Source organism: Struthio camelus, chromosome 4 (assembly GCF_040807025.1).
Source record: "Struthio camelus isolate bStrCam1 chromosome 4, bStrCam1.hap1, whole genome shotgun sequence".
Lineage (NCBI taxonomy): Eukaryota > Metazoa > Chordata > Aves > Struthioniformes > Struthionidae > Struthio > Struthio camelus.
The window spans coordinates 58,627,819-58,642,458 of record NC_090945.1 but is presented as its reverse complement, the minus strand read 5'-3'; the positions used below and the strand labels follow the sequence as shown (position 1 = coordinate 58,642,458).

The window sequence follows — 14,640 nt, the reverse complement described above, 5'->3', positions numbered from 1 at the left end:
ACTCTTAACTTGCACTAAGAAGTATACCACTAGATAAATAAATATTATCTATTTGTCAACAGTGTTACATGATGGGATGTCTTTGCACATGTATTGCAATTTTCAGTACAGTCTTCTTTCAATACAGTAGAAAACTATGTTAACCAATGAGGACAGTTGAAAAGTTAATCTGACAAGTGTGAAGCGTAAGTTAGTATATAATAAAGAATGACGTGGCAAAACTGGGCTATATATTTCTATGGCACTTCTCTAGTTTAGAAAGGAAAGCATGATTAAACTTTTTGTTGTTTGGATATATTTGGATAGGGCTTTGCATAGATTAAGTGATACACAAATTCAGAGAACTATTGCGAATGCTTATGTTTCAAATTAAACTAATTTTTCTGCATTTACATACCCTGTATAGTGGTACAGTTCTAATCAAACGCATAGAAATGGAAAATACTTCATAAACTTACCCAATAAACAGATTTAGAAAATTAATTGAACTGAAATTCTTTTATTTGTTTTGAAAATTTCAGAAACTAATGAAATGCATGTAATAAACTACATTTAATGATCTTACAAAATATGATTCTATAGCTGTTGCTATGAAATTCCAAAGCAAAAATTCTAGCCTTTTCAATGAAAGCAGAAAATTGGGAAAGACTAGTATGATAGACAACGTTAGTCAAGAATTAAATTAGGAAAAGTATTGTACCTGCAAGGTGGGATCCGCTGACTTGTGTGGGGGTCACATTTTGGTACTAAGATTGTACAGGCGAAAAACATAAGGTACTTATAGCAGTTGGTCTGAACCAAGGCTGGGAAAAGAGAAGATTCCCAGCTGATAGAGGCTTCCTTCTGAGTCCTGTGGCCCAGATAGTTTGGATAATTAGTATAGTTGTAAGGCAAGTTCATACAGAGTTCCAGAGTAATTGGTTCACACTGACCTTTCAGGAAAAAATAAAAAAAAACAACCCACAAATGGTGTAAGATTTGATGAAATCCTGAAGAAGTAATTGCACAAGTATTTATCAAATTAACCAGTCAGGAGGTAGGTCATGAGAAATACAAGTTTCAGCGCTCGAGACTCCATATGTACCTTACTCATATCAGTAAAGAAAGGAGGTTTTGACCTAATAAGCTCCTCAGAGACTATTCATATTCCATCATTAATATCTTTCTGGGTAATAAGATTTAATAAGGTACAATAAGCCATTCTTTAAAAAGAGATTTATTCTTTTCAAATCAAGCTTCTGATCTTTTTCCAAGCTGGTGCCCTACAACAGCACACTTCCTACTGTGGTGCTATGCTACCATAATGCACCTTATACCTGCAGGGTAGTTGTCAAAATTAAGAGGATAATACAATAATTCAGTCTGGAAGGGATCTCAGGAAGCCACTAGTCCAACCTCCTGCTCAAAGTAGGGTCAGCAGTGAGGTCAAACTAGATCACTCAGAGCTTTATCCAGTCAGGTCTTGAAAATCTCCGAGGATGGAGACTGCCTCCTGGGCAGAAACTCCTGACAGCCTCTCTGGATAGACAACAGAAAGCAGAAAATTATTTCTATTTTTGTTGCATCCCAAGAAGAATTGCCTATTCAGACAATTCACCCACAGAAATAGTACTATAGGTTTGTCTAAGACTGAAGGAAAGTAAATATATGATTGTCTCTTTTATTATACCTCTTATTTATGCAGCTTTGGTTGATTTCTTGAATGCCCTTGTAGGATGGCTCTTTACCTGTTTTCAGTATGATAACAGCTTTCACACTACGTTTAGAAGGCTTCCATCACATTATGAGCAACAGTATCACTGCACGATTGGAAAAAAAACACCTTGAATCTCATGCCCAATTCTTTGCCATAAGGAAGCAGAGTAATAAACAGAGCGTACACTCCAGGTGACCATCTGGTTGAATTTCACAGAATTCAGGCAACCCAGATTTTAATCTTTCTTTCTGAAGTCTATCTCACAGTTTAATAGATCTCGTTACTCCCTTATTTGTAGTATGTATAATTACAACTTAATGAGTGGACAACAAGGAATAAAATCCATTGCATCCGTTATCCTAAATCAACACCCGAACTTATGCCCATTTTTAATGTCTTAATATTTTAATTATTATCCTGCTCTACATACTTTATAGGAATTAGATCCACATAGAGCAAAATCAGAGGTTGTACTAGATAGGAGAACATATTATTTACCTGCAGTAACTCTTTTGAGTTCTCCAAATTACAGCTTCAACAGCAGTGAATAGGATATTTGTTCTGTTATTCTGAAAATGTTGTAACCGCATTATAGTGCCAGCCTAACCTGATCAAAGATCATCACATATGGAGAGCATCCATCATATTCAATATTATGAAATGCTGCCTAGGCTTAGCCAGTAATTTTCCAACAAAAGAGTTATTTGGGTCAGAAAATGCTTCTTTGTCAAAATTGAAATTTTCCATGGGAATTCTCCTTTCTGACTGAAGATGAAATAACTCTAGTCAAAATATGAACAGTGAAAATAACATGAATACAATAGTTCTTCCAGATGTTGTGCAAGAAAACCTCTCACAAATTCTCTTGCTGTTCCATTGTGTAAAAACAATTAAATATGGACTGGATCAGAAAGGGAGAAAGACATCTAATTCAGATTATGTATTATTCCTGTTGAGAATTACAGACTATTGCCCATACTATGATGAGGGAACACCTTCACTGGAAAGCTCTTTGGTTTCTCATAACATTGAGTTGGAACATTGTTTTAAAACTCAGATATCACAAGCCAAAAAAATTCTTCCAGTATGTTGTAATATAATCCTAGCCATTTCAACATTTCCCAAAATTGCTGTCTATACATATGATGAGATACAAAAATCTGCGTTGATCAGGGAAAGGTTTTGGACAAACTGCCTTGGACCATATTGGCTTATTCACAAGGAAGATGAGTTCAAGAAGGAAAGTGCACTTCCAGCTCACTCGCATTGCGTGAAAGACTGAGCTGCAGTCAAATGACTTGAGACACTGTTGTCTTTTACAGTACTGCAGTCACTGTTTACAAAATGAAATTTGTGTAGGAAAAAACTGCCTGACAGAGCCTCTCCTACTACCACTTGAGGACAAAAGAATGAGGGACTGGTGTGGGGAATTCTCATAGGCAAGCTCAGGAGGCATGGGTTAGATGAGTGGACAAGGAGGTGGACTGAGAACTGGCTGAATGGCAGACTGCAGAGGGCTGCGGTCAGTGGCACAAAGTCTCGCTGGAGGCCTGTAGCTAGCAGTGTCCCCCAGGGGCCAGTACTGGGAACAGTGTCATTCAACTTACTCATGAATGACCTGGATGAAGGGACACAATGCCTCCTCAGCAAGTCTGCTGATGATACAAAACTGGGAGGAGTGGCAGATACCCCAGAGGGCTGTGCTGCCATTCTGAGGGACCTGGACAGGCTGGAGAAACGGGCAGAGAGGAACCTCCTGAAGTTCAACAAAGGCAAGTGCAGGGTCCTGCACCTGGGGAGGAACAGCCCCATGCCCCAATACAGGCTGGGGGCTGACCTGCCGGAAAGCGGCTCTGCAGAGAAGGACCTGAGAATCCCGGTGGACAACAAGTTGACCGTGAGCCAGCAACGTGCCCTTGTGGCCAAGAAGGCCAACGGTCTCCTGGGGTGCATTAGGCAGAGTGTTGCCAGCAGGTGGAGGGAGGTGATCCTGCCCCTCTCGTCAGCCCTGGGGAGGCCTCGCCTGGAGTACTGTGTCCAGTTGTGGGCAGGACTGGAGCATCTCTCCTAGGAGGAAAGGCTGAGAGAGCTGGACCTGTTCAGCCTAGAAAAGGGAAGACTGTGGGGGGATCTGATCAGTGTGTCCAAGTATCTGAAGGGAGGGTGTCGAGAGGGTGGGGCCAGACTCTTCTCCGTGGTGCCCAGCAATAGGACGAGAGGCAGCAGGCACAAACTGAAACACAGGAAGCTCCGTCTGAACATGAGGAAAAACTGCTCTATTGTGAGGGTGACCTGAGCACTGGGACAGGTTGCCCAGAGAGGTTGTGGAGTGTCCTTCCTTGGAGACATTCAAAAACCACCTGGACACGATCCTGGGCGATGCGCTCCAGATGACTGCTTGATCGGGGGGCTGGACTAGATGATCTCCAGAAGTCCCTTCCAACCTCAACCATTCTGTGATTGTGTGAATTATGTGCTTTCCTACTTTCTGGGTAAGGCTGCTGCAGGTGCCTTGTTTGCCAGCGAAATAAGGACCACCTGTCTTACGCACATGACTGGAGACCAAATAGCAATTAGCTGTGAGTCTGCTGTTCTTTTCACATACATACATTTTACATGTTTAGTAAGCAGTTTCTTTAAGTTAATAGTTTTTAAAAAAAAAGAAAATTACAAAATGCTCTTTTTTTGCTCACTCTAAAACTAAACCACTGCATACCATTCCCAAAATGTTTCAGTAATACCAAAAACTGATATGCCACATCCTGAGTAAATTTAAAGTTGCTGCAGTTTTAAACATATAAGGCACGATTTTAGTGTAATGCCTGAACCTTTCGGAAGCTTTATGAGTAAAAAAGCTACAAAACATCAGACTAAGCAAAGAAGCCCAGGATGGTGGGTTGATTTTAAAGGAGAGCCTCCTCAGAGCACAAGAACACCCCACTCCAATGTGCAGAAAGTCAAGCAAGTGTGGCAGGAGGCCAGCTGGCTGAACAGGGTTCTCCTGAGCGAGCTCAAACATAAAAAGGAAGAATGCAGAAAGTGGAAGAGGGAATAGGTCACCTATGAGAATATAGAGACATTGCCCAAGCATACAGGCGATGAAGAAAAGCCAAAGCTCATCTGGAGTTGAAACTACTGAGTGATGTCAAGGGCAAGAAGGGCTCTTATAAGTACATTGGCAGCAAAAGGAAGGCTAAGAAAGTCATGGGTCTGCTGCTTAGTGGGGCAGGGGACCTAGTGACCAGGGACATGGAAAAGGCCAAGGGATTCAGTGCCTCTTCATTCTCAAGTTTGCACTGGTGAGGTCTGCCCTTTAGCCTCCCAGGTCCTTGAGCATACTACTAGAATCCGTGAGAGTGAAGCAGTTCCCACAGTACAGAAAGTTGGAGGTAAGAGCACTTAAGTCAACTAGACACACACGAGGCCAGGGACCATATGGAATGCATCTGAGTGTGCTGAGGGAACTGGCCAATGTCACTGCAAGGCTGCTCTTTTTCATCTTCAAAATATTATGTCAATCAGGGGTGGTTCCTGATAAGTGGGAAAAGGCAAACATACCATATATTTTTAAGATGGACAAGGAGGAGGATCCAGGGAACTGCAGGCCAGTCAGGCTAACAGGAAGATTAGGAAGCAAATCCTCCTGGAAGCCATGTCTGCACATGAAAGAAAAAAAAGGCAACTGGGAGAAGCTAGCATGGATTTACCATGGTAAAGTCATGCTTGACTAACCTGATTGCTGCCTGTGACAGGATGACTGGCTGACATTCCCTTTTATTCAGCACTAGTGAGAGCACATCTGGAGTACTGTGTCCAGTTTTTTGGCTTCCCAATGCATGAAAGACACTGACAGACAGGAGTGAGGCCAGCAGTGGACCATCAAGCTGGCTCGGGGCCTGGGGCATATCATACACAAAGCAGAGGCTGTGACAAGAGGGTTCACTCAGCCATAAGAAGAGAAGGCTAAGGGAAGATCTCACTGCTCTTAACAATTATCTTATGGGAGGGTGTAAAGTGGATGGAGCCAGACTCTTCTCAGAAATGCACCAGGGTAGGATGAGAGGCAACTGACAAGTTGGAATACAGCAAATTCCATTTAGATATAAGGAAAAAAAGTTTTACTATAAGGATAGTTTAACACTGGAACGGGTTGCCTATCCTTGAATATATTCAAAACTGAACTGCATGAGGCTCAGGGCAACCTGATCCAGCTGGCACTGCTTTGGGCTAGATGACCTCCAGATGTCCCTTCCAACCGAAATTATTCCATGGTTCTACATAATGTAATAAAGCATCTTGTTAACATTATCCAAAAAGGCTACCATGTAGTACCAAACAGTACCTTGCAGGGATAATTGCTCAAATCCATAAAGCCATTATAGGATATGTCTACACATTCATATGTAAGTGAGGCAAGCTTGCTATGCCCATGCACCAAGGTGACCTGAATTGATGAGATTCTATTAACACATTTTTAATTAATGTGTGCTTTAATTAATAAATCATTCTGATTTCCGTTCTGCTCCAGTTTCAAAATCTAGCCCAACATATTTCACTGTTCACAGTGCTGCATTGCACAGGTGAGAAAGAGAGCTACTTAGAAGCAAGTGAGCGGTGGGTACAGGAGGCTTGCATGGTGTGGTATATAGCACAGGACACACAAAGGAAGATATGCCATGAGGAAGGCCTTGCTCTCCTACAGTATGCATCGGTCAGAAGAATAACTAGTTTTGCCAGTTTGAATACCAAAATTCTTCCCAAGGAAAAGGGCCTTCTCCAGACTACTAAATAGTATCACTCTTTCTTACATTTTGAAAATAAATTAGTAGCTCGCACTTACGCTATGTTGTTTCCTTTGTGTATATACTGAATTTCAGTTAAGAAACAGTTAAGTTAAGAAACAGTTAAGAAACAGTTAAGTTAAGAAACAGTTAAGTTAGTTAAGAAACAGTTAAGTTAAGAAACAGTGCAACTGTAAACACTCATTAATAGTGTATTAAAAACTCAGAGGAGGGAAAAATCTCAATTTCAAACATTATGACTATCTCTTAGTACGTTATGTTTACAATCAAGAGTTATGATAAAACTTTTGTTTGCACTTTGCAATTTTCAACACTTAATCATTATACATTTGGGCATTAGATAGTAAATACAAGTATTACTTACTGTGCCCTGCCCTGCATCTTCATTACATTCTAAAATACCCAAAAAAGTGACAATATGAACATGTGACCTACTTACTGCAGTTTGTCTGGCTGTCTCTCATCTCACAAAGAGAAGATCCACAGGGATCAGGACAGGAAGTACATCTCTGGTCTCCCTCCTGACAGAGGGTTTGACCTGCAGAAAACAGAAATTTACTATTCTAATGATTTACCAGATCATTAAAAATAACTGAGTTTACTGGTGAGAAAATATAGACAGACTCATCACAATTAAGTATTTCCCTTATATAATTGAGTAAGTACCTTATAATACTTTAAAGTTGGAAGGAAGAAAAGTGTGTAGCAATCTCCAGATACTTTTCACTTTTCTTTCTACACTTAATATGAGAATTTATATCCAATTCTGAATAAGACCGAAAGCCTTTTACCATGATCCTGCTTGTGGCAGAGTATGAAAGGTCATGTTAATCAGATTTCAAATGGAACAATAGGTCCTAGCTAAAAGAGAATAATCTCTGGAAATTATTTTCCAGTGCCATTCAGCTGATCTGCTTTTCATTTTAAGATTGTTTTGGTGGACAATAAAAACCATCCTGAAGAAAGGCCATCAGAACTGAAGCTTTATTGCTCTTCTCGGCTGATTAAAAAACAAGCAGGACAAAACCCTACGATGATCTAAAGATGGATATTAAAATAACAGAAAACAGCCCTTCATCAAAAAGCTTCCAAACATGTTACCTGGATAATCAATGTCTCAGACAAACCCCTGACCTTCTCTGTCTCATAGCCGTACCAGCTCCTCTCAAAACCTTTAAAATCTTTGCTAAGACACAGATACTCAAAATCTCTCCTTCACATGATTTTTGCAAAATCAATAATTTAATTTAATCTAATGTTCTTGAACACAAAGACTGAATAGCTTGGATTTTATCACTTCATCCCATTTAAAATAGTTTATGGCAACTATTGCTTAATATTTGTATTGCACTACTGCCCATGAGCATTAATTAGTTGGTCATGACATCCCTGTATTAGGCACATAGAGACCCTGAAGAAACCAATACCTTGTCCCAAAGAACTGACCATCTAGCTTATATAGCTTAACAAGGTAGGCATATCAATCCTTACCTCTGAGAGTTAACTTTTGCTTCCTATACGGTATACACTGAAGCAATGGAGATGCTTTCTTTTGCTGTCACAACTGACTGTCATATTTTACAGAAACATCTAATCGTAAAATGGAACTTGAAAGGCAGAAAAAACCTTTTGACTTCTAAAATTGCTACAAAATCTTTGTATTTTAAAAGTTTACTCCATCCCCTTCTTTTCCTTCAGTGGAAGAGTCTCAACTCTTTAAAAAACTCTGTGTGCTACAGTATAGAGTCTTCTAATCCCAGGATAGTCAAATGCTGAATTTCTATAACCATAAACTGCCTTGTCTACTGGAGGGATTACAGACCCAGCTGTGAGTGCATCTATATTAGATTTCTATTTTAACAAAATGAATGACAGCACTAATGTCAATAGATGCCTTAATTACATTTCCTTAAGGTATGTAGGGAAGGAGCCTATTTTTCTCATTCAGGCACAGATGAAGCTAATGGTCTTTGGTAATCCTTATATGTATAGCTTCATACTCAACAGCTTTGTATCCTCATATGGTCAAGTAGCAAGTGATTACATCTCAGCCTCACGTTTCTATGTTGATTTCACATATTTACTATGTTTGCAGCAAAATCAATATTCCAGGTCACTTCAGTACCAACTTCACCGCCTTTGCTAGGCACATCTAAATTCCTTAACTTGTGGGGAAGAAAAGTCTTGGCATTTAGTGCATGTCCTATTAATATTTTCTCCAGTTGCTCAAATCAACTACATACATAAGAAATACATAAGAAAGTTACAAACTGAAATTCTGCCTTGCTTTTCCATGGACTTTGCAAGGAACTAAAGAGGAATTGCCCAAATGAAGCTCAAACTCTGCCTACATATTCTCAAGTAAATTTAGGCAAAACAAGCTATGGTTGGCTAAGAAGGTTTCTGCACTATAGAATGTTGCAAAACACTAGGCAGAGGTTTTTTAATATTTAGGAACGAATAACAGAGCAAGACAAACTTTTTTTTTTTTATCTAAAAGCATTGCAATTCAATACCAAGAAGAAAAATCTTTTAGGATATAGGCAGAACATTGACAACATAATTGTGACCTCTTCTTGCTTTTCTGTAATTAGTATGCTTGAATCTGTATTTGTTCATTTTACCAAAAAAAGATTTTTAAACATTTCTTCAACTTTCACAGAGGCAAAAAGCAGTGAGAAACAAATACATCACTAACTTTTAACCCAGATCATGCATCAAAGTTTTCAGTGAAGTTCTCTTTTACTAGGGAAAAATAATTTTAAGAGGTTTAACTTAAGTGAATTTGAAAATTTGAAATGATTTCTTCTAGAAGGCTCTAAACAGTTTTATCCTTTCCAGTTTATCCCATTCTCCTGTCTCATCTCTTTCATATTAATAGCTATCCGCAAGAGAAACACAGATGATGGAATTCATAGAATAAAACTAAGGATGGACACCAGGAGAGATGAAGAATAAAAACTGAGCACTTTATGAGATTACACAGTCAGAACTTGGTCCTAGATTTTTATATTGCCAGAGTCAGAACTGGAAGAAATTTCCTGCAAGAGTTTTTTGTAACTTCATCAGGCATTGCAGAGAAGAATGATGTTCATTTCTGTGTTTTATATTCTCAGCTATCTTTTGGAATAGAGATATTTAAACTGTACTATGAAGATACAGAGAACTTAAGGACAGAAGGAACTGAGTAGAAAACATGTACGAAATGATTTTTTCTAGCCTCATTTCCTAAGGAAATAAGGTTTGTATAATCACACTGTGTACTTATCTTACTTTAACTTATCGGTCCTATTCTAATGACCTTTGAATATGTTGTCCTATTACCACTATGTCTGACAGGACACTCGAGTTTTCTAAATGAACTGAATTCTTAAAAGTTTCCTGCACGTAACACTCAGATGAGAAAGATACTAATAATTCTCCCACTGAAGGAAAGGTTGCAATGTGAACCTATACCTTATGAGATGCAAGAGAAAAATATGAAAAAAATATGCAAAATATATGAAAAATACCTTCCAATGCCCCAGCCATGACAATAGTTTTAGGTAGAGATCACCCCGTTCTGAGACGTCAAAAGTTACCTTAAGAAAAAAGTCCTTGGGAAACCAAATTCCTGTGCTCAGGAATCTACTTGTTTTCCTTTCCTTTCATGCAACCAACCATGAGACACCTAGTATGAAAACTTATATTCTCATATATTTTTTCTGTTAGTCAGTTTTCCACTCTAAATCATTAGTATACTGATGAAAACATTCTTTTTCTGATTCCCAATTTCTGATAGAAAAAGGATTTTCTTGAGAAATTTCCTGCTGAAATGATAACAGTCCTTGCAATAGTAGCTTCTAACTGCTGTAGACAATGTGAATATGTATTTTTTTATTTCAAGTAACAGCTGATCAAGTCAGTTAATCAAATGCTATGCTAAATATATCACCTCCACTTCTTCAGCTTTTTAGATTTTTAAGGACTAATACAATTATGCTTACAAGTCTCTGTATGAAAGCAAGTAATACAATTCTGCTTACAAATTCCTTTGTGAAAGCGGAGATTAGACAACCTTAGTAAGTGTTACCTGAAAGGCAAAGTAGGTTCATTTGACAGATACTTTTAGCTAAAGGCACTTCAGAATATGGCAGCCACTGGTAGGTTCAATAAGAAAAGTAAAGTTGTGTATATCCTTACTTTCATTGCAGTTTTCTTCATCACTTCCATCTTTACAGTCATTATCTCCATCACACTGGAACGCACTGGGAATGCACTGCCCATTTTTGCACTCCACTAGACCCTGACTATGACATGCTGGAGAAAAAAGACAACATTCTGATTAACTTAGGTTAATGAAGGTCTCAGTTATTTTTGGACATCATACCGAAGTTATTTCAGGAGGCTCTGATAACACTGCTTTTCACCGAAGTCACTAGACATTTTCCATTATAATAGCTGTGTTTTCAATAGCCTACAACTGTGCTGATTTTTAGGGACGTAAACTTTATATGCCAGGTGTTTGCAACAGGTTGAATTCAAAGTTCAGTTGTTTCCAAGGGAAAAACACCCATAATTTTTACTCATACAAAGATTCTGTCACCTTTTCTCAGCTCACTTATTTACATCCCCTTGTTTGGATTAGGTTCTTAGATTTCAGGGAAAACTGCAGGACAGTGGTTGCATGGTCAAGCACCAAAAGGCAGCAAGATACTAGAACCAAAGCTGCATGAGCATATGGGTTATGATAACCTTAATCATTTTAAAACATTTGCTAATTCCCCATTATTTGATATGGCAACCTCTACATTCTTCTGGTATAGTTTTGTGTATATCTTTGTCATCGTCGTCATCGTCATCATCATCGCTGGGAATACAGAAGTTCAAACCATGACAAGGTGTGATAGGTCAAACACAGACACCAGAAAGTCATCACGAACTCAGAATGCCATACAACTTAAAGAGGACTGGAACACTGCAATTAACAAAAAGCTAAAACATAGAGCAATACTGATACCTTTTCGCAATCATAAGAAATGTTTAATGATATTTGTTGCAACTGTCTACCAGAAAGGACATTTGCCAGTTACAGCCTTCTGAAATCAAATAAGCTTGTGTTTTTTTCTTTCCAAGTATACTTATTATATAACATTTAGGGTTTGCTTTTTAATGAAAGAAAAAGAAAACTTATCTAGAGATTTAAGGAAACTTACAGCAGTTGATTTCATCTGACTTGTCTATACAGTCATGGTCACCATCACATACCCAATCAGCTGTTATACATCTTCCATCTCCACACTGATGATGCATCACTGGGTTACAATCTGAACACAATGTAAAAATAAGGCCAAAAAAAAGGAATGATATATTAGCAATTGCATAATTTCTATGTTTGCTCAATTGTTCCAAGCCTATAAGCTGATCATTTTTGCTAACTCCTGTGTCTTAGAAAATTGTGCCTTAGTAAATTCCAGTAAGATTTTTTCTGCATTTGCAAATTTTTTTGCAGATGGCAGTTACATATGTTCTGAATACTACTGCCTGTTTAGATAATGTTGTGTCCATTTAATCTCTCCGGTGAACAGCTATTTCCATTTGTAAATAAGCAAAATTTTAACATTTATTAAGTAGCTTAAAAGATCTTCTGGCTTCCCATCTCAAGGGAAGATTTTCAATAAGCCAACTTTTCCAATTACCATCAGAGAAAATCATTCCTTACAATTACCTTTTACTAAGAAGTAAAGAAATTGTTTTTCAACCACCATATTTGCTACATTTAGTCAGAAACTGTGAGGTTTTTGCACGTAGACAGAATTTTTCATAAGAAAGATCTAAGAAGAAGCTAGTCTAATCTTTATTTTAGTCTTTTTTATCAGGATGCTTCCTCAAATAAAGAAAAGGATTCTGTTGAGAAGGCTGAGTAAAAGCAATACACATAGTTGTAAAAGCTCTTAGAGTACGTCAAGCTTAAGAGAGTAACCATTATCAAACCATATTTGCATTTTACCTTTAGTGTACTGTTTCTTAGGGGTTTGGCGGAGGGGTGGAGGGAGAGTTGAAAATGTTTGACATGTTTCAGTTTCTCTCCAAACTGACTAGCAATCATACTAATTCACTAAGTATGGAGGGTGAGACATAGATATTATGATTTAGTGGTAAAAATCTAGCATAGCTTATGAAGGAAATGTTCACAAGGCATATTACAAGCAGAAGTATCTGGCTCCACTCCAAGTTCCCTGGAAACTTGATGAATACAGTTTGTAGCACTTGGACTGCATTAGTATATTTGTTCAGGTATGGCACCATGATTGTCCTCACTTTATCATGGACTTAATAAATTGTACACAAAGTGCCTTTATGGTAATGCCTAAGGACTAAGGACTTGACCTTGGAAATGCTATGGCCTGGCAATACACACAAAGTATTTCAGTGCAAGCATTACAATCTGCCCATACATTATACAAGTTCAAAATGCAATATAAATACAGATAAGTTGGTAGGGAAAAGGATTTTGAATATGGTCCAACATTGCTGTTCAAGTTTGTGATTTATTCACTCCATCCGACTCAGGGCCAAACCAAATAGGTTAACTAACGCAGTTTTCTTCAGACAGTTAAGCCACCCTGTCTGACTTTATACTGAAACAGATAGGGAACACACATGCAGTTCAGTCTGCCAAACCTGCTATGAAGCCATTTGTAACTCGTACAAACAGAAAAAGTTGGATCTGAATATTTTATATAGAAAAATGATCTCAAGATAGATGTGGTAGGATTCAGGCTAATGTTTAAAAAAATCTTTCATTACAGAAGGTTTATGAAAAAAAATCCAACCATCACCAATGAAAAGTGGTAACAAAATCTTTGAGTATTTTTAATCTGGAGAAGAAACATAATAGAAACCTCAGAAAAAAATTATACTTTGATCTTTTGGTTTGAAATTGTGTGTGCTTTTTCATTAGAAAAGAGAAAGAAGAAAATGAGAAATAATATTTTAACTTTTAAAGAATTATTTTAAAGTAAGTACTTAATTCTTCTCAGGCGCAGGACTAGGAGCAAAAGTTAGAAAAAATAAGGTTTTATGTCTTTTTAAAGTTTTCAAATATGACATGTAAAGATTATTATTTTTATGGTGAAATTCCATTTTTTTCATGAGAACAATTACAGGTAGAAAGACAATTATAACAAGGTAGAATGTTCAAAGTCAATCAAAAGAGCATTCTAAGGAGCAGCAGATTTTGATGATCAAAATATGCAAATTCCTGATGAAGTTTATGTAAAAACAATTTAGCCGTAAAACTGTCGGCATCTCCAGTTTGTGGCCTCTTCTAGTTTGCTTTAGTCTCAGTTAAATCCATCCAAGTCAGCAAGAAAGCAGCTATAACATCTTAACTAAGTCTAAAACAAATAACAAATCAGATTGTTTCTACAAAACATCATTACCTCCAAAATTTAAATAAACTCCAAACTCTACTTTCTAAACCTTTTCAAATTGTTTATAAAAATGTGTGAATTGTTTTTACTTTGCCCAAAAAGAACGCCACCAAGGTACATTATTGTTTTAGGCAGTGTAAGAAAAATGATTTCCAGTCTAGGCAACACTACCATCTTAAAGACTTCAGAAACATATAAAACTTCCATTTACCACAGTTTTGTTCATCACTAAGGTCTCCGCAGTCATCATATCCATCACAAACAAAGGTATAATTGAGGCATTTTCCCGTGTTACAACGAAATACATCGTCACTGCAATCTACAAAACAAAATTTTGCAACGTGTCAACATAACATTGGATTGTTTTCTTATAAAATATCAAAACCTGAATAAATTAACTAAAACAAGATTAGCTAAAGATACCCTCCAATTTACAATACTACTCAATGTGTATCAATTTTTTTTTAGACTTTAATATGGAAGAACAAGAAAAATCAAAAACATTTTTGGACATTTTTATTTTGTTTCTACAAATTGCTTTTTATCTGTATGTCAATAGCAGGAGGGAAAAGAAGTCCCTGCATCATAAAAACTGTACTTGATTCCGCTTTGCTCTCCTTTCATCTATCACACACTAATAACTGCAAGGAAGTCATCTACGAGGAATTTTTTGGGACACTACACAGAGTGCTCAAAATGGATTCAAGCTGTGGAAGAAAATTAATAA

General features: G+C 37.6%; 1 protein-coding gene across 5 annotated transcripts in view; it reads right to left on the bottom strand.

Annotated features, from left to right (window-relative positions):
• CORIN (corin, serine peptidase) overlaps nt 1–14,640 on the bottom strand; it is a 159,417-nt gene that overhangs the window by 43,036 nt on the left and 101,741 nt on the right. For all 5 annotated transcript variants that reach the window (XM_068942966.1, XM_068942970.1, XM_068942969.1 and 2 more), the window contains 5 exons: nt 14,125–14,232; nt 11,694–11,804; nt 10,681–10,797; nt 6,938–7,036; nt 701–932 (listed from right to left, as the gene is read on the bottom strand). In XM_068942966.1, coding sequence (XP_068799067.1) covers nt 701–932; nt 6,938–7,036; nt 10,681–10,797; nt 11,694–11,804; nt 14,125–14,232 — 667 coding nt within the window. The remainder of the gene's footprint in view (nt 1–700; nt 933–6,937; nt 7,037–10,680; nt 10,798–11,693; nt 11,805–14,124; nt 14,233–14,640) is intronic.